At 49.0% G+C, this 18,124-nt stretch overlaps 1 protein-coding gene across 5 annotated transcripts in view; it reads right to left on the minus strand.

The window, feature by feature from the left end:
- Positions 1–18,124, minus strand: part of TOGARAM2 (TOG array regulator of axonemal microtubules 2) — a 447,421-nt gene that overhangs the window by 224,079 nt on the left and 205,218 nt on the right. For 4 of the 5 annotated variants that reach the window (XM_069236205.1, XM_069236204.1, XM_069236208.1 and 1 more), the window contains exon 2: positions 7,615–7,717. In XM_069236205.1, coding sequence (XP_069092306.1) covers positions 7,615–7,717 — 103 coding nt within the window. Of the gene's footprint in view, positions 1–7,614; positions 7,780–18,124 lie in introns of those variants that run through there. The other variant, XM_069236206.1, reaches the window with a different exon arrangement.

Below are 18,124 nucleotides of genomic sequence, written 5' to 3' on the forward strand. Positions count from 1 at the left end.
GTGCGCCCTAGTCTTTTACAATGCAGGTGAGCGTGCGCCCCTGTCTTTTACAGTGCAGGTGAGCGTGCGCCCCTATCTTTTACAGTGCAGTTGAGCGTGTATGCCTGTCTTTTACACTGCAGATGAGTGTGCGCCCCAGTCTTTTACAGTGCAGGTGAGCGAGCGCCCCTGTCTTTTACAGTGCAGATGAGCGTGCGCCCCTGTCTTTTACAGTGCAGGTGAGCGTCCGCCTCAGTCTTTTACAGTGCAGGTGAGCGTGCGCCCCAGTCTTTTAAACTGCAGGTGAGCATGCGCCCCAGTCTTTTACAGTGCAGGTGAGTGCAGGTGAACATGCGCCCCAGTCTTTTACAGTGTAGGTGACGTGCGCCCCAGTCTTTTCCAGTGCAGGTGAGGGTGCGGCTCAGTCTTTTACAGTGCAGATGAGCGTGCGCCTCAGTCTTTTACAGTGCAAGTGAGCGTGCGCCCCTGTTTTTTACAGTGCTGGTGAGCGTGCGCCCCAGTCTTTTACAGTGCAGGTGAGCATGCGCCCCAGTCTTTTACAGTGCAGGTGAGCATGCGCCCCAGTCTTTTACAGTGCAGGTGAGCGTGCGCCCGTGTCTTTTACACTGCAGATGAGCGTGTGCCTCCGTCTTACAGTGCAGATGAGTGTGCGCCCCGTCTTTTACAGTGCAGGTGAGCATGCGCCCCAGTCTTTTACAGTGCAGGTGAGCGTGCGCCCGTGTCTTTTACACTGCAGAGGAGCGTGTGCCTCCGTCTTACAGTGCAGATGAGTGTGCGCCCCATCTTTTACAGTGCAGATGAGCATGCGCCCCAGTCTTTTACAGTGCAGGTGAGCGTGTGCCCCAGTCTTTTACAGTGCAGATGAGCGCTCGCCCCAGTCTTTTACAGTGCAGGTGAGTGTGTTCCCCTGTCTTTTACAGTGCAGGTGAGCATGCGCCCCAGTCTTTTACAGTGCAGGTGAGCGTGCGCCCCTGTCTTTTTACAGTGCAGATGAGCGTGCACCCCTGTCTTTTACAGTGCAGATGAGCGTGCTCCCATGTCTTTTACAGTGCAGGTAAGCATGCGCCCCTGTCTTTTACAGTGCAGGTGAGCATGCGCCCCTATCTTTTACAGTGCAGATGAGCGTGCGCCCCTATCTTTTACAGTGCAGATGAGCGTGCGCCCCTGTCTTTTACAGTGCAGGTAAGCGCTCGCCCCAGTCTTTTACAGTGCAGGTGAGTGTGTTCCCCTGTCTTTTACAGTGCAGGTGAGCATGCGCCCCAGTCTTTTACAGTGCAGGTGAGCGTGCACCCCTGTCTTTTACAGTGCAGATGAGCGTGCTCCCATGTCTTTTACAGTGCAGGTAAGCATGCGCCCCAGTCTTTTACAGTGTAGGTGAGCGTGCGCCCCTATCTTTTACAGTGCAGATGAGCATGCGCCTGTGTCTTTTACACTGCAGATGAGCGTGTGCCTCCGTCTTACAGTGCAGATGAGTGTGCGCCCCGTCTTTTACAGGGCAGATGAGCATGCACCCCAGTCTTTTACAGTGCAGGTGAGCGTGTGCCCCAGTCTTTTACAGTGCAGATGAGCGCTCACCCCAGTCTTTTACAGTGCAGGTGAGTGTGTTCCCCTGTCTTTTACAGTGCAGGTGAGCATGCGCCCCAGTCTTTTACAGTGCAGGTGAGCGTGCGCCCCTGTCTTTTACAGTGCAGATGAGTTCTCCCATGTCTTTTACAGTACAGGTAAGCATGCGCCCCAGTCTTTTACAGTGCAGGTGAGCGTGCGCCCCTATCTTTTACAGTGCAGAAGAGCGTGCGCCCCTATCTTTTACAGTGCAGATGAGCGTGCGCCCCTATCTTTTACAGTGCAGGTAAGCATGCGCCCCAGTCTTTTACAGTGCAGATGAGCGTGCGCCCCTATCTTTTACAGTGCAGATGCGCGTGCGCCCCTGTCTTTTACAGTGCAGATGCGCGTGCGCCCCTGTCTTTTACAGTGCAGATGAGCGTGCGCCCCTGTCTTTTACAGTGCAGATGAGCGTGCTCCCCTGTCTTTTACAGTGCAGGTGAGCGTGAGCCCCAGTCTTTTACAGTGCAGGTGAGCGTGCGCCCCAGTCTTTTACAGTGCAGGTGAGCGTGCGCCCCAGTCTTTTACAGTGCAGGTGAGCGTGCGCCCCTGTCTTTTACAGTGCAGATGAGCGTGCCCCCCTGTCTTTTACAGTGCAGATGAGCGTGCGCCCCTGTCTTTTACAGTGCAGATGAGTGTGCTCCACTATCTTTTACAGTGCAGATGAGCGTGCCCCCCAGTCTTTTACAGTGCAGGTGAGCATGCGCCCCAGTCTTTTACAGTGCAGGTGAGCATGCACCCCAGTCTTTTACAGTGCAGGTGAGCGTGCGCCCGTGTCTTTTACAGTGCAGGTGAGCGTGCGCCCCTATCTTTTACAGTGCAGATGAGCATGCGCCTGTGTCTTTTACACTGCAGATGAGCGTGTGCCTCTGTCTTACAGTGCAGATGAGTTTGCGCCCCATCTTTTACAGGGCAGATGAGCATGCACCCCAGTCTTTTACAGTGCAGGTGAGCGTGTGCCCCAGTCTTTTACAGTGCAGATGAGCGCTCACCCCAGTCTTTTACAGTGCAGGTGAGTGTGTTCCCCTGTCTTTTACAGTGCAGGTGAGCATGCGCCCCAGTCTTTTACAGTGCAGGTGAGCGTGTGCCCCAGTCTTTTACAGTGCAGATGAGCGCTCACCCCAGTCTTTTACAGTGCAGGTGAGTGTGTTCCCCTGTCTTTTACAGTGCAGGTGAGCATGCGCCCCAGTCTTTTACAGTGCAGGTGAGCGTGCGCCCCTGTCTTTTACAGTGCAGATGAGTGCTCCCATGTCTTTTACAGTGCAGGTAAGCATGCGCCCCAGTCTTTTACAGTGCAGATGAGCGTGCGCCCCTATCTTTTACAGTGCAGATGCGCGTGCGCCCCTGTCTTTTACAGTGCAGATGCGCGTGCGCCCCTGTCTTTTACAGTGCAGATGCGCGTGCGCCCCTGTCTTTTACAGTGCAGATGCGCGTGCGACCCTGTCTTTTACAGTGCAGATGAGCGTGCGCCCCTGTCTTTTACAGTGCAGATGCGCGTGCTCCCCTGTCTTTTACAGTGCAGATGAGCGTGCTCCCCTGTCTTTTACAGTGCAGATGAGCGTGAGCCCCAGTCTTTTACAGTGCAGGTGAGCGTGCGCCCCAGTCTTTTACAGTGCAGGTGAGCGTGCGCCCCAGTCTTTTACAGTGCAGGTGAGCGTGCGCCCCAGTCTTTTACAGTGCAGGTGAGCGTGCGCCCCAGTCTTTTACAGTGCAGGTGAGCGTGCGCCCCTGTCTTTTACAGTGCAGATGAGTGTGCTCCACTATCTTTTACAGTGCAGATGAGCGTGCCCCCCAGTCTTTTACAGTGCAGGTGAGCATGCGCCCCAGTCTTTTACAGTGCAGGTGAGCATGCGCCCCAGTCTTTTACAGTGCAGGTGAGCGTGCGCCCGTGTCTTTTACAGTGCAGGTGAGCGTGCGCCCCTATCTTTTACAGTGCAGAGGAGCATGCGCCTGTGTCTTTTACACTGCAGATGAGCGTGTGCCTCCGTCTTACAGTGCAGATGAGTGTGCGCCACGTCTTTTACAGGGCAGATGAGCATGCACCCCAGTCTTTTACAGTGCAGGTGAGCGTGTGCCCCAGTCTTTTACAGTGCAGATGAGCGCTCACCCCAGACTTTTACAGTGCAGGTGAGTGTGTTCCCCTGTCTTTTACAGTGCAGGTGAGCATGCGCCCCAGTCTTTTACAGTGCAGGTGAGCGTGCGCCCCTGTCTTTTACAGTGCAGATGAGTGCTCCCATGTCTTTTACAGTACAGGTAAGCATGCGCCCCAGTCTTTTACAGTGCAGGTGAGCGTGCGCCCCTATCTTTTACAGTGCAGAAGAGCGTGCGCCCCTATCTTTTACAGTGCAGATGAGCGTGCGCCCCTATCTTTTACAGTGCAGGTAAGCATGCGCCCCAGTCTTTTACAGTGCAGATGAGCGTGCGCCCCTATCTTTTACAGTGCAGATGCGCGTGCGCCCCTGTCTTTTACAGTGCAGATGCGCGTGCGCCCCTGTCTTTTACAGTGCAGATGCGCGTGCGCCCCTGTCTTTTACAGTGCAGATGAGCGTGCGCCCGTCTTTTACAGTGCAGATGCGCGTGCTCCCCTGTCTTTTACAGTGCAGATGAGCGTGCTCCCCTGTCTTTTACAGTGCAGGTGAGCGTGAGCCCCAGTCTTTTACAGTGCAGGTGAGCGTGCGCCCCAGTCTTTTACAGTGCAGGTGAGCATGCGCCCCAGTCTTTTACAGTACAGGTGAGCGTGCGCCCCAGTCTTTTACAGTGCAGGTGAGCGTGCGCCCCTGTCTTTTACAGTGCAGATGAGCGTGCGCCCCTGTCTTTTACAGTGCAGATGAGCGTGCGCCCCTGTCTTTTACAGTGCAGATGAGTGTGCTCCACTATCTTTTACAGTGCAGATGAGCGTGCCCCCCAGTCTTTTACAGTGCAGGTGAGCATGCGCCCCAGTCTTTTACAGTGCAGGTGAGCATGCGCCCCAGTCTTTTACAGTGCAGGTGAGCGTGCGCCCATGTCTTTTACAGTGCAGGTGAGCGTGCGCCCGTGTCTTTTACACTGCAGATGAGCGTGTGCCTCAGTCTTTTACAGTGGAGATGAGCGTGCGCCCGTCTTTTACAGTGCAGATGAGTGCAGGTGAGCGTGCGCCCCAGTCTTTTACAGTGCAGATGAGTGTGCGCCCCTGTCTTTTACAGTGCAGATGAGCGTTGGCCCCTGTCTTTTACAGTGCAGATGAGCGTACGCCCCTGTCTTTTACAGTGCAGATGAGCGTGCTCCCCTATCTTTTACAGTGCAGATGAGCGTGCGCCCTTGTCTTTTACAGTGCAGGTAAGCATGCGCCCCAGTCTTTTACAGTGCAGGTGAGCATGCGCCCCAGTCTTTTACAGTGCAGGTGAGTGTGTTCCCCTGTCTTTTACAGTGCAGGTGAGCATGCGCCCGTGTCTTTTACACTGCAGATGAGCGTGTGCCCCTGTCTTTTACAGTGCAGATAAGTGTGCACCTCAGTCTTTTACAGTGGAGATGAGCGTGCGCCCGTCTTTTACAGTGCAGATGAGTGCAGGTGAGCGTGCGCCCCTATCTTTTACAGTGCAGATGAGCGTGCGCCCCTGTCTTTTACAGTGCAGATGAGCGTGCGCCCCTGTCTTTTACAGTGCAGATAAGCGTGCTCCCCTATCTTTTACAGTGCAGATGAGCGTGCGCCCTTGTCTTTTACAGTGCAGGTAAGCATGCGCCCCAGTCTTTTACAGTGCAGATGAGTGTGCGCCCCTGTCTTTTACAGTGCAGATGAGCGTTGGCCCCTGTCTTTTACAGTGCAGATGAGCGTACGCCCCTGTCTTTTACAGTGCAGATGAGCGTGCTCCCCTATCTTTTACAGTGCAGATGAGCGTGCGCCCTTGTCTTTTACAGTGCAGGTAAGCATGCGCCCCAGTCTTTTACAGTGCAGGTGAGCATGCGCCCCAGTCTTTTACAGTGCAGGTGAGTGTGTTCCCCTGTCTTTTACAGTGCAGGTGAGCATGCGCCCGTGTCTTTTACACTGCAGATGAGCGTGTGCCCCTGTCTTTTACAGTGCAGATAAGTGTGCACCTCAGTCTTTTACAGTGGAGATGAGCGTGCGCCCGTCTTTTACAGTGCAGATGAGTGCAGGTGAGCGTGCGCCCCTATCTTTTACAGTGCAGATGAGCGTGCGCCCCTGTCTTTTACAGTGCAGATGAGCGTGCGCCCCTGTCTTTTACAGTGCAGATAAGCGTGCTCCCCTATCTTTTACAGTGCAGATGAGCGTGCGCCCTTGTCTTTTACAGTGCAGGTAAGCATGCGCCCCAGTCTTTTACAGTGCAGGGGAGCATGCGCCCCTGTCTTTTACAGTGCAGGTGAGCGTGCGCCCCAGTCTTTTACAGTGCAGGTGAGGGTGCGCCCCTGTCTTTTACAGTGCAGATAAGTGTGCACCTCAGTCTTTTACAGTGGAGATGAGCGTGCGCCCGTCTTTTACAGTGTAGATGAGTGCAGGTGAGCGTGCGCCCCAGTCTTTTACAGTGCAGATGAGTGTGCGCCCCAGTGTTCTGCACTGCAGGTGAGCGTGTGCCCCAGTCTTTTACAGTGCAGATGAGTGTGTGCCCCAGTCTTTTACACTACAGGTGAGCGTGCGCCCCAGTCTTTTACAGTGAGCGTGCGCCCCTGTCTTTTGCACTGCAGGTGAGCGTGCGCCCCAGTCTTTTACTGTTACAGGCAGTGCTCCACATAGTAATCTTTTGGAATGCGAGTGGGATGAGTGCTAAGCTTAATACCAGGCTCAGTCATTCAGAGAATTCCACAAACCCACTGAGAGAATGTGCACAAGTGTAAAGCATCACCAGGGCATACAATCCAGGCCAAGAATGTATTGTGAATGGCAAAGGAAGCCTATGTCTGGGTGAATTTAAAAGAATCTCTGATTAGCCAGCACACCCTTCGATTCCCCGCACACGCTGACCGCATTGGAATATTTCACATATTTTAGATTTATCTAGTGTGTACACCATAGCTCTCTACTTTCTAAGTATGTCATTCTGGAAAGACTGCAACTCCCTCCTCGCCCTTCCTACCAGCCCCTTTGAACTGCACTATAACAACCATTCTGCTCACAGTCATAAATATGGAAACGATGGGGGAAATGGACTAGATTATAAAATGAATAAATTATGCAGATTGGGTTGCACCTCTGAAGCTTGCAGTACTGTTCCTGATTTCAGTTTTTATATGACTTAGATCTGACACCTGCGAGCAGCCGAGTGTTGCACAGTAAAGTGTGAAGGGTCCATCTGAGACCAGGTTACAGAAATCCTGATGTGATGGAGGGATTTGAAAGATGCCATCGGAGATTACTAAACAGCACACCGTGCAGTGTGTTTACGTATTTACTTTGCACATATTTACAGTTTGAGGTCCCGGGACATAAAGTGGTTTGCCAAAATAAAATATTTTTTGTCAAAGCCCGAAGTGGGAACTAGAACTGATGAGGCCAACTGATGGGGCCAAATTCTGAGGTGGGACACGAGGCCAAGTCCTACGCTTGTCGTGCAAATAGTGTATCCACTGTGTGATCAGAAAGAGAGAGGGGAAGTGTGCCTGAAAAAGGCCTCCTTTCTTACAAACATACATTTTCAATATCTACTCAAATGGGCATTACCATTACCTCTCTGACTTTTAGAGCAGAACTCGCTGAACCCCCCGAAAAAGGAAAATGTAGTGAGTTTTTTATACTATCCACAACCAATATACACGGTAAATATTTATATCCAATACATGTATATGTTGGGCATTCTAGCAACCGGATCGAATTTTGATCCTCTGCGCGCCAACAAGCCCAGAAGTGCCCCTTCAAGACAGGATCACCATCAAAGACAGAAGAATGGACCCAGAAGTTCTCATAGCTTCTGGTTGGAAGGTTCAGCATGCATACATTCTTATAATAAATTTACCTTTAGATACTGTCATCCATAATGGTGTCTCAAATTCTCTCGAATTCAGAGTTGTCTTTTTCATCCTTACCTGCAGCGATGTCGTCGTGCCGGGCCATGTCCGCGGTGGAAGGTCGTCTCTGTGGACCTACTTCTCTTGCTGTCAATATTTTCTCTCCATACTCCCCGGGGACCTGAGAGGAATTAAACACAGAATCTCACATTTGTCCCCTGGTGATCACTGTTGCATCGTACTAGCCTCCACCTGCCTCCTCGTTAGAAAACTGAAACAGGCAGCAAAGTTCAACCAGAGTTGAAGGAATTTACTGGCAGGGTACCCAAAACCAGCAGTTGGCACCGAACAGGCCATGTGTTTGCAGAACAGCTTAGTCCACATTAACTCACCTTGCATCAAAAGATCACCACCGCCCCCCGCCTAGCAGTAACCCCCGCGCTCCGGCGCAGGATGGTAAACACCGCGCATTGTCGAGGTGTCAGCCAAAGTAACTATTTCTACAGCAACAAAAGAGGTGTTGACAGGAAAGACAACAAATCCCCTGCGCTCTCACACCCAGAAGGTCCGCGCGGGAGGCGCGGGGTCACTTGGATCTCTTACACGCCCCCACGGTGGTGGTGATGGAACTAGTCCTGACAGGCCAAAGCTCTGATAGCATCTCTAAGTGGGATGCGCAAATGGCCCAGTGTGGATCACAAGCACTCCACACCGGACACCAGGGCTCCTGAGCAAAAGGAGAGCATGTAATTAATGCGTGTGCTAAATAACCTGAGCCAGGCTGGCAGGCAAGGGAGCAGTAAGACCCAAAGCCTGCCACACACTAAACTGCACGAAGAATCAAACTGTACAACACAAAACACTGCGGTATACCTGCCTGCAGGCCACTCAGTGCTCAGAGATCTAAGGCAGTTCCGCCCAGCTGCCAGCAGGGGGCATAGATGGGCAAACCACGTTGTGGGTTATCCCAGCAAACCCTCAAACTGCGGCCAGACCCTATGAAAGACGAACTGAAGTCCTGCCCCTCTCTTCCTGTCCCGGAATCAGGAAGTGTTTGTAGGGGGTGGGATTAGTGTAGATGTCTTAACACTTTGTTTTAGGGAGAACAACTATATATACAAATATGGAATGCCTCATCATCCTAAATATAAGTGCATTGGCTCACCAAAATCAAACCGCAATGTGTAGTACAGATTACTAAGAAACTCCCACTGGTGGCCGGGCAAGGATGCCCTGGTTGGTAGGGTGACTGGGGAATGTGCAGTGTGTAGGCTCCAGACAAAGCTCTGACAATGGGGTCGGCAGAAATAGAGCCCAGTGAAGGGTTGCCAACTTGTGGCATTGCTTAGGAGACCATTCTACAATTTATCAGGAGAGATGGAACCAAATCTGGAGGATTAAGGCATGCAGCAATATTGTTTTGCAATCCACAAGGCAATGGTCCAATGGAGAGCTTCACTAAAGCTGTGAAGTGATTCAGTTGGCCAGGGTGTCAGGTATGGATTGGTGCAAACATGTAACTGATTGTGCGTGGATGGACCTTAACACCACACTCAGTTACAGGAGTGAGTCTCTTTCAGATGATGAGAGTGAAAAGGGCTGTGTCACCGGTGTGTTCTTGATGGATTGCAGAACATGAAGAATGAGAAGAGGGTTGAGATGTTTGAATTAAAAAAGAAAGTGCTTGGAAAACAGATCAAAAGCGAAATCTGTTGCAACAGGTCAAAATGGTGCTAGAGGACCGGACTTTAAGGTGGGTAACTGCAATCCGTATGTGGGGCGGCATGGCAGTGGTGGGTGCATGTGGGATCTGGCTGAGCGAGCGGATGAACGGGAGGATGCAGGCGGACAAACAAGGTGGGTGGGTTTGACACTGGGATGCAGAGTATTGGTGGACCTCAACATCTGAAGAGTTACAGCACCGAGGCTGGGACTGCATAGCCTGTCGCACACACACTCAAAACCTTTTCGAAGAGGTTGGCACCTATGCCTGCCTAGAGCAGTTACTTATTCTGCGGATGGGCTGTTCAAAATAACAATTACCTACTACTTTTCATTATGTGGCAAACCAAAGAATCAACAACTCAAAGTAATTTGGAAATGGCCACAAGCTTTAACTTTGCTCCAATGTCCCAACTAGATGTCCGTGTTCCATCTTGAGATCATCGCTGCATTGATTTAAGTCTACAATGCTGTAAAGGGTTTTCTCTTTAGACTTTGTAAGTCAGTATTGCCAAACCATGTTTTCTTCAAATGGAACTTACTAGTCACACATCGCTCCCTCCATCCCTTTTCACACCACAAGTGGGGAAGGCCCCGGCATTGGTATAGCAGGGGCTAAGCTTTGACAAATATGCATCTGATGGGCAGCAGCTGGATCTAAGGGAAGTGACAGCAGCAAGACTGCAGGATATGACGTTACAGAATGTCAACAGGCTCAGAGTGACGTAGCAGGACTTTCAGGATGCTAATGTGGAATATCCCCTATGTGAGAATGGTGTCAAAACTTGCATATTCACTCACTCATTCACCTATACATTCCTCTCAGTGATTTAAGTGCCCATTCTAGAGATCTGTCTGCAACCTAAACGTTACACATACCTTAACTTTGCATGTTTTGTGAGAGATGAAAGCTTGCACTAGTCTGCCTTGCTGAATCTGTACTGTGGGGAATGGAAGACTGGACTTGCTGCTTTCTGCAAGAGAGGGATGTTTGCTTTGCCACTGCCTTGCTTTACTTGTTCCGTCAGAAAGCAAATTTGTTGCTGCTTATACCTGCTTTGTGCGTGCCTTGTGATGGGGAAAGCTTGTGCTGCTGCTCAAGATGTTCCTGTCTCCTGATGGAGAGAAACCTAACTTGCTTCTGCCAAAGATGTGCTTTTTCTGTGAAGAAAGGTTGGTTCCACTGTTGTTGTCTCAACTCATTAAAAAAACATATGGTATATTGCATGCACTTTCATAACATTCCCTATAAATCTTGTGTTGTTTCACAATATTTAATGGGAAAATCCAAGACCTGAAGTCCTGAAGAAGGCGCCTGATCGGAGGGAAAATATTTGAGCATCAAAACAAGTTAAAGGCAAGGAGAAGTAGCATCCATTGCTGGAACCTACTGTTTTGAATCTTGTAATTGGGAGACACCAGTAAAAACATTTTTGGCTCACCCACACTGCAATTCACACTATTTGAAAATAGGTCTGACTTTCACAAGGGGGAACATAAATATTGACTTGAGAGACAAGAACTCACCCAAACTAGGGAACCTATAACTAGTAAACTGACAACAAGTGAAGACTAGCACTCTCAGGTGCTTCCCAGCGGTAGGTGTGGAATCCACTGATGAAGCATACCGCACTAGTTAGGCGTGGGTTCATCATCCTATGTGAGTACATGAACGTGTCGTAATTGGACTCTTGCTCTAGGCAAGACAGCTGGTTTAAGGATGACAGTACTTATGTTTGTAGGCGACTATGCCAATCCTACAACAAAACGCAACTGTCGTCCCAACCCTCCCGGCTCACAAGCAGCACCTCACCTAAACCCCAAACGGTTAGAGGTGATTCGTGGCTGCCTTTACGCATGGACTCAAAAGTGTGACATGTCAGGGAGTGTTGTGGTTAAACGGAGATTACCCCTTTCTCAGATTAACAACATGTCTCAATCACACACAGGCAAGGAAGAAGATGCAGTAAAAGTTTCAATAATATTTCATCAAAACTGAAATCTGCGATAAGCTGCATGGGCTGCAATGATTAAGATAATGAACAGTGCAAGAAACAGGACTGTAAAGACAAGCATCATTAACACAAAGACCCCCACCATCTTGCAATATCACTCAATATCATGAAGTGTGCGATATGTCCTAATATCCTAGTCTGTAGGTCTAACGTCTAACTCAGAAGAGAGCTAGGTATGTTAAACCTCAATCTGCCAATGCCATGTCCATGAGAAGAGCCCCCAACCCTTGTTACCATGGAATGAGGTCTCTAGCTCAGGCTCTGCAGGAACACGAAGACTGGATCAGTATCAAGGCGACGTGCCGAGGCGATAGCAGTGATGGCATCTGGTCGGAATCCCTCTGCCTATCTGATAAAGTGAGGAGTATATATACAGATCTGCCTGGACCCCTGACGTTGGTTAGTTCCCAAACAATAGATAACAAGGCGTGCTTGGGACGATAATTAGTATAAACAATTCCCTCGAAAGCGTGAAGAGGGAAAGTACCTAACGCGGACACCTTCAGTTTGTTTGTATTTGTCACCTGATCTTGACACCTTAGCGCGGTGGCACTGATAAGGAAAATCAAAACATGGGCCTAAGTCAAAACAAGCCAGCCATCTTAAAAGAATTAATTAAATAAGTGTGCTAAAACAGAGCAGGCTAAGTAGGGTAAAAGTCACTAGGTGACGGAGGCACGAGTCTGCAAGCCAACGGCTAAGCTAACTCCTGTATCCCTATTAAAACAAACTATGATTCACCACAAACGTGTGATAGTTTCATAGGGGATTTGGCTGTTTTTTCAGGATTGTTGTACTTGTAGATGTATCTCTATTCACAGAGAGAATAGTAATTTAATTGTTCTCATTCAGAGATGTTTTAAGGTGATGACAAAGTGGGCTTTGGCCCAAGGCCCTTGCCTTTCAGGGGCCTCCCTGATAACAGCCAGCTCTTTTCTGCAGAGTCTTGCCCTGATGACCATGAATAATTCTTAAACAGATTTATTAAAATATCATTTTCCTTTCATTTATTTTTTAATGTGGGTGATGTGTCAGAGTCATTACAGACATTTTGCAGAGAAATATCGTGTTTATATTTCATGCAACACCCATAAAAAGCTCTTTTAGATCAAAACAGGCCCTCACATATGAGAAACAGGAGGGTGCAAAGGGGAATATTTGCCGTAATATTAGTGAGTTGCTGCTGTGTTACAATATTGACAACATGTCAACATCCCTGAATATTAGATGTAAACACATTTAGAATCTGTATGAGTGTGCCTGCCCACTGTCAGTTACCTGGCCAAAGAGGGTATGAAAGAGCTGAAATCGGATAATAATTAAAAAGCTGTTCCAAACTTGGCCCTCCAAAATACGTTTGGCCCACGGCCCCAAAATCCTTAAGATGTCTCTGTTCTCACTCCCTCTTTAGTGTGCTAGCTACCTTTATTGTCCAACACAAAGTATTTTGGTAGCAGTGGTTTAGGTATATTGGCGCATCCAAAGAAGAATGGTGTGTAGGTACTGTGTTATACCACAATTACTGCAATAAATGCAAACACATTGGAGCTGCCACAGTATTGTATACCCTGCCACCAATAGGTGTAAACCTGATTGTAACTGGGATTAGATTTCAGTCATATCAATACACTCACAATGACACCGGAGCACTCTTGGGACCCTATGTACGATGCGATTTTGTGGTTGCAAAAGGCGAATTTCGCCTTTTGCAACCGCAAAATGGCCTTTTCCAATGTACCATCCCTATTTTGTGAGCCGGCATACAAATACCGACTCGCAAAATAGGGATTGTGAGTCGCAATTAGGAAAGGGTGTTCCAAGGGTGTCCCTTCCTAATTGTGACTCGCAGGCCCATTTATGATTGTTTTGTGACCGCAATTGTGGTCGCAAAACAATTGCAGTTACCACTGGTGGTAACCCATTTGCAAATTCCCCTTTTTGAATGGAAGCAAAAATATTTTTTCAGAGCGGGTAGTGGTCCCACAGACCACTCCCTACTCCGAAAAAATGAAAAGAAAACTTTTAATTTTTTTATTTGAAATACATCCCATTTTCCTTTTTAGGAAAATGGGATGCATTTAACAAAAAAACTGCTTTATTTAAAAAGCAGACATGTTGGTCTGCTGTTCCCAGCAGGCCACCATCCCTGTGAGAGTGGCCACTCCCAATGGGGTCGCAAATTGCGACCTACTTCATGAATATTGATGAGGTAGGTTATTTGCGACCCAACAGGGAATCGCAAACAATGTGGTTGGCACTGTTGTACATTCCAGATTGCAACTCGCAATTTCCGACTCGCAAAAAAAATGCAAATTGCGAGTCGCAAACTGGAATGATAGTACATCGGGCCCTTAATCAGTAAGTATTCTGAATATCAATTATTTTGCCAAAAAATAGTCATTCATGTGATCTTCGTTTGCATCCGATTTTACTGATCTTGATTGAAAAATATATACACATCTGGCAGCCGACATGTGTTTAGTCTGATATAGACTTTTTCAAGGCTGCAATGGGCAATGGTTACAAAATGAAGATTGGAAAAGCATCAAGGATATTTGTTATGAAAGACAATGCACTCATAACTGGGTGGCCACAAGTATTATATAGTAGAAAGATTCATAAGAATGGAAACTGATAAGGTAGAGGTGCTCGTGCTAAGTTAGAAAAAAGATGTGTAACAGCATTTTATAGGTACAACGCCATGTAGGAGACCCATGTCCCATTGTTGGTGATAAAACACACAGTGACATTTGGATATGCCGATATAATTGATATCTTACACTTCTTTGACTTATTATCATCCGGCTACCTTTTTGTACTTGTTCACTATGTGTAAGAGAACTGTGTGATATCCCCCCTGCTTCTGAGACCTGTCTTTTTGCTTATGCAGTGTCCTAGGGAGGCAGCGCTGCTGAACCTGTTGTAACCACACTGTGATGTAAACTCAGTACTAAGCCTTCCACTTCACAAACAAAACAATTTGCATTGCCAATGCTTGTTTCAATGTATAATGTGAATGAAACAGGGAGCCCTTAGAAAATATGTTTGCAGAGTTTACTTCTGGTTGTATGTGTGACACAAGAAGTTTTTGAAATGGATTATGTGACTTTGTGAGCATTTCAGATATAACTGGCTAAATGTCATGCATAACACCATAGGGCAATTCTGGCATTGTAGCCAACAATACCCTCCATGCTAGGGGTTTGAGGCCATGGTGGGAGCATTACAAGCAAAACATCAACCACAATAGTGCAGCATGCTCTTGGCTCGAAATTCAAGAACGGTGGATGGTATTATATGCAGGGCCAGTGGAATTATAGAGCAACGGAGGACCAAATTATGGGTTGACAAAAGCTTTCAGCTAGGAATGGCAAATTATGCTGCATAACATGGCACAACCTGTCAAAGTATTATTGCTTTACATTAAAATGTTAGCAACTGTTAAAAGTGTCTCTGGGAAGCTGTACCACGTTAGTACCAGCTTACCACTTAAATTTAGCAATCTCCAAATGAAAAGTGACCAGTTTAACTATGTCAAGGATGAATACATTTATAAACAAAACTTCATTTTTGTGAAATCTACAAAGTATGCAGTGGATAGTATATTATGTGGCAAATCAGGAAATCACACAATTATATGGAACATTTTGTAGCGGCAGAAGCTCATAATTCCAGTGGCCTTAATTATATGTCATGGTACCAACTGTCAGGCTTCTAAAATGAAAAATAAAATTTTGTTCCTGACTTTTTTAATGTTGATGGCGGAACTGGCCAACACCACTACAACGGATTCGGAAGTGGTGGTTGAAAGACCCCCCCCTTGCCGGAGGTGCGAGATGGATCGCACCAGGATGACGGAGGGGAGGGCATAAATAAGAGGTGACAGGCGGGAACAGTGGAGAGTCGGAGATAGTTGTAGGAATAAAGTATTGCAAGTGCCACACCGCCTTCGGGTGTTTATTTCAAGCCGCGCGGCTGCCGCACGACTTTACAATTGGCGACGAAGGTGGGCCTACCGTGACTGGTAGTGACACTACCCAAACGCACACCGAGTGACAGCCCGGGGCCCCGCCCGACACACGCGCCTCGGCACAGCAAGACGGAAGCTGGACGGCCGCCTACCTCGAAGGAACCGATTGGCTGCCTCCCCAAGCCGCCGACCCGCACTGCCGCAAGTTCCACACAGCGGCCTCACCGGGAGGGGCTGCGCGCACGGCCAAACACCCACGCTCATCCTCTGCAGCTGCCCCATTTGATATTGCGGATCCGGTGGCACTGCCACAATCAGCGCCGGATGTGCCCAGAAGAATACCCTGCATGAGCATGCCCCGCCCGGGCGTGCGCACGTGTTCAGTGAGGAAGCCCCCTGATGTAACCCAGCTCTTTGCTTCACACGCTCTGCTGCACAGCCCTGCACACCACGCAAGTTCAGCCCCCAGCACCTAGAGCCTGCACGCCAAAGCAGGAGTGGGCATTTTTCAACTACCACTTCTCAAAGACTGTTCAAAAGGAAGTCACTCACAAGCACAAGCCCTGCCACTTCCAAGTTCAGCCCCGAGCACCCAGAGCTTGCACGCCAAAACAGGTGTGAGCATTTTTCAACAACTACGTTACAAAGACTGTTCAAAAGGAAGTCACACACAAAGCACAAGCCCTGCCACTTCACAATTCTCCTCCTATCCTCTTCAAGACAACAAAATTAAGGAAGGAAGGACACAGAAAATAAAAAAAAAATAAAGAACAATAAATAAAGCATATTTTATATCCTCAAGCCTGCACATACTGGCGGAACTGCAATAAAGACCCAGCCTACACTCGCTACTTCACCGCAACCAGGTGCCCCTCACAATGACTGGCATACCACCACTGGAACCTTTCACCATCACAGGTGCACCCCCCACCCAAGCCGCGAGATGGAAAGTCTGGGTGGAGCGCCTCGAAACGTATTTCCAAGCCCTAGATATCCAACCAGAAAGGCGCAGACCCCTTCTTCTCCACATCGGGGGAGCAGACATCCACAAAGTGTTCAAGTCCGTAACAGAAGCGCGGCTACGGACTTACAAAACCCTAAAAGGGGCAATCACTGCGCATTTTGAGCCCTATGCAAACCCAGATTACGAGAGGTTCCTGCTACGCCAAGCCCGCCAAATAACCAATGAGTCCGTCGACGTCTTTTATGCCAGGCTGAAGGAATTAGCCAGCACCTGCACACTGCCCGACGAAGAGGACGAAATCAGGGCAACATTTATCCAAGGATGCTCGTCGTCAAAACTCTGAGAGCGCATCCTACAGCAACCGAACATGCTAATGAAAGACATCCTCACACTCGGACGATCTCAAGAACTTTCACAGGCTCGAGCGGCCCACATGGAACAAGCGCCGACAGCCCAGGTAAAAGCTGAGGCAGCCAACGCAGTGACGACAAACACACCGCGACAAAAAGGAGACAACTACAAAGGGAGGCTAAGAGGCAGACCATGCAAGTGGTGTGGCGGCCTGGCACCACATTCTACCACCTGCCCAGCTTGGGGCAAAATGTGCAGCGCATGTGGGAAAGCCAACAATTTTGCGAATGTCTGCAGATCCATACCAAAACCAGCGACCAACACCACAAGAAAGACTGTCAAAATGGTCGAAACCACGCTAGACCCAGACTCAGGCAGTGACATGGACAACGACCAACACACAGTCCACGTAATACACACCGTTGGGAACCAACGCCTACCCACATGCCAAGTCATGGTCTAAGGCTCTCCAATACCAGCACTGGTGGACACTGGTGCCTCCATCAACCTAATGGCCATGGACATATACAACAATCTGCAGAAACCATTGCTGCCACTCCGACTCACAAACATACAGGTTTTTGCATTCGGTAACAGCCGACCCCTAGAAATAGCAGGGGTATTCACAACGGAAATCTCCCATGATGCCACCAGAAAAGGCACGAAAATTTACATCTCCAAAGACGGCGCAGGATTCCTACTCGGCTGCCAAACTGCCCAAGACCTCGACCTCGTACATTTCGCATTTAGCATACATGTAAATGCACTCAGTGACCTAACGCAAGAATTCAAGACACTGTTTCAGGGCAATGGCTGCCTGAAGGGGCCCCCGTTACGGCTCCATATTGACGATTCGGTCACCCCCACAGCACTCAGACATCGCCGAGTAGCGTTCCACCTGCGCCCCAAAGTTGAACGCGAACTCAAAGTCCTGGAACAGGCAGGGATCATTGAAAGAGTCTCAGGCCCAACACCATAGGTATCTCCGATCGTGGTTGCAAGGATTCCCAAGCAACCTGATGCCGTCCGGATCTGCGTCGACATGCGCATGCCAAATCTGGCAATCAAAAGGGAGAGACACCTGACCCCAACAATAGATGATATCCTCAGCGAGTTAACAGGATCATATTGGTTCTCTAAAATGGACCTCTGGTCAGGATACCACCAGATCATGCTGCACCCCAAGTCATGGCCCATAACCACCTTTTCCACCCACAAAGGTCTGTGGAGATACAAGAGACTCAATTTCGACATCTCTAGCGCAGCGGAGGTTTTCCAACACACAATCAAAGAAGTCCTGCAAGGACTCCCAGGAGTCCTAAACATGAGCGATGACATCCTAGTTCACGCCCCCACCGTCGAAACGCACCTAAAGAGACTGCGAGCCGTATTTGCCAGACTACAAAAACGAGGACTAAAACTCCACCAGGATAAATGCAAATTCCTGAAACAAGAAATCTGCTTCTTCGGATATTGCTTCTCCAAAAACGGGGTCGGACCTGACCCCCTAAAAGTCAGAGACAACCAAGAAGCCCCAGCACCCACATCAGTGTCAGGAGTCCAGAG

Source organism: Pleurodeles waltl, chromosome 5 (genome assembly GCF_031143425.1).
Source record: "Pleurodeles waltl isolate 20211129_DDA chromosome 5, aPleWal1.hap1.20221129, whole genome shotgun sequence".
Classification (NCBI taxonomy): Eukaryota; Metazoa; Chordata; class Amphibia; order Caudata; family Salamandridae; genus Pleurodeles; species Pleurodeles waltl.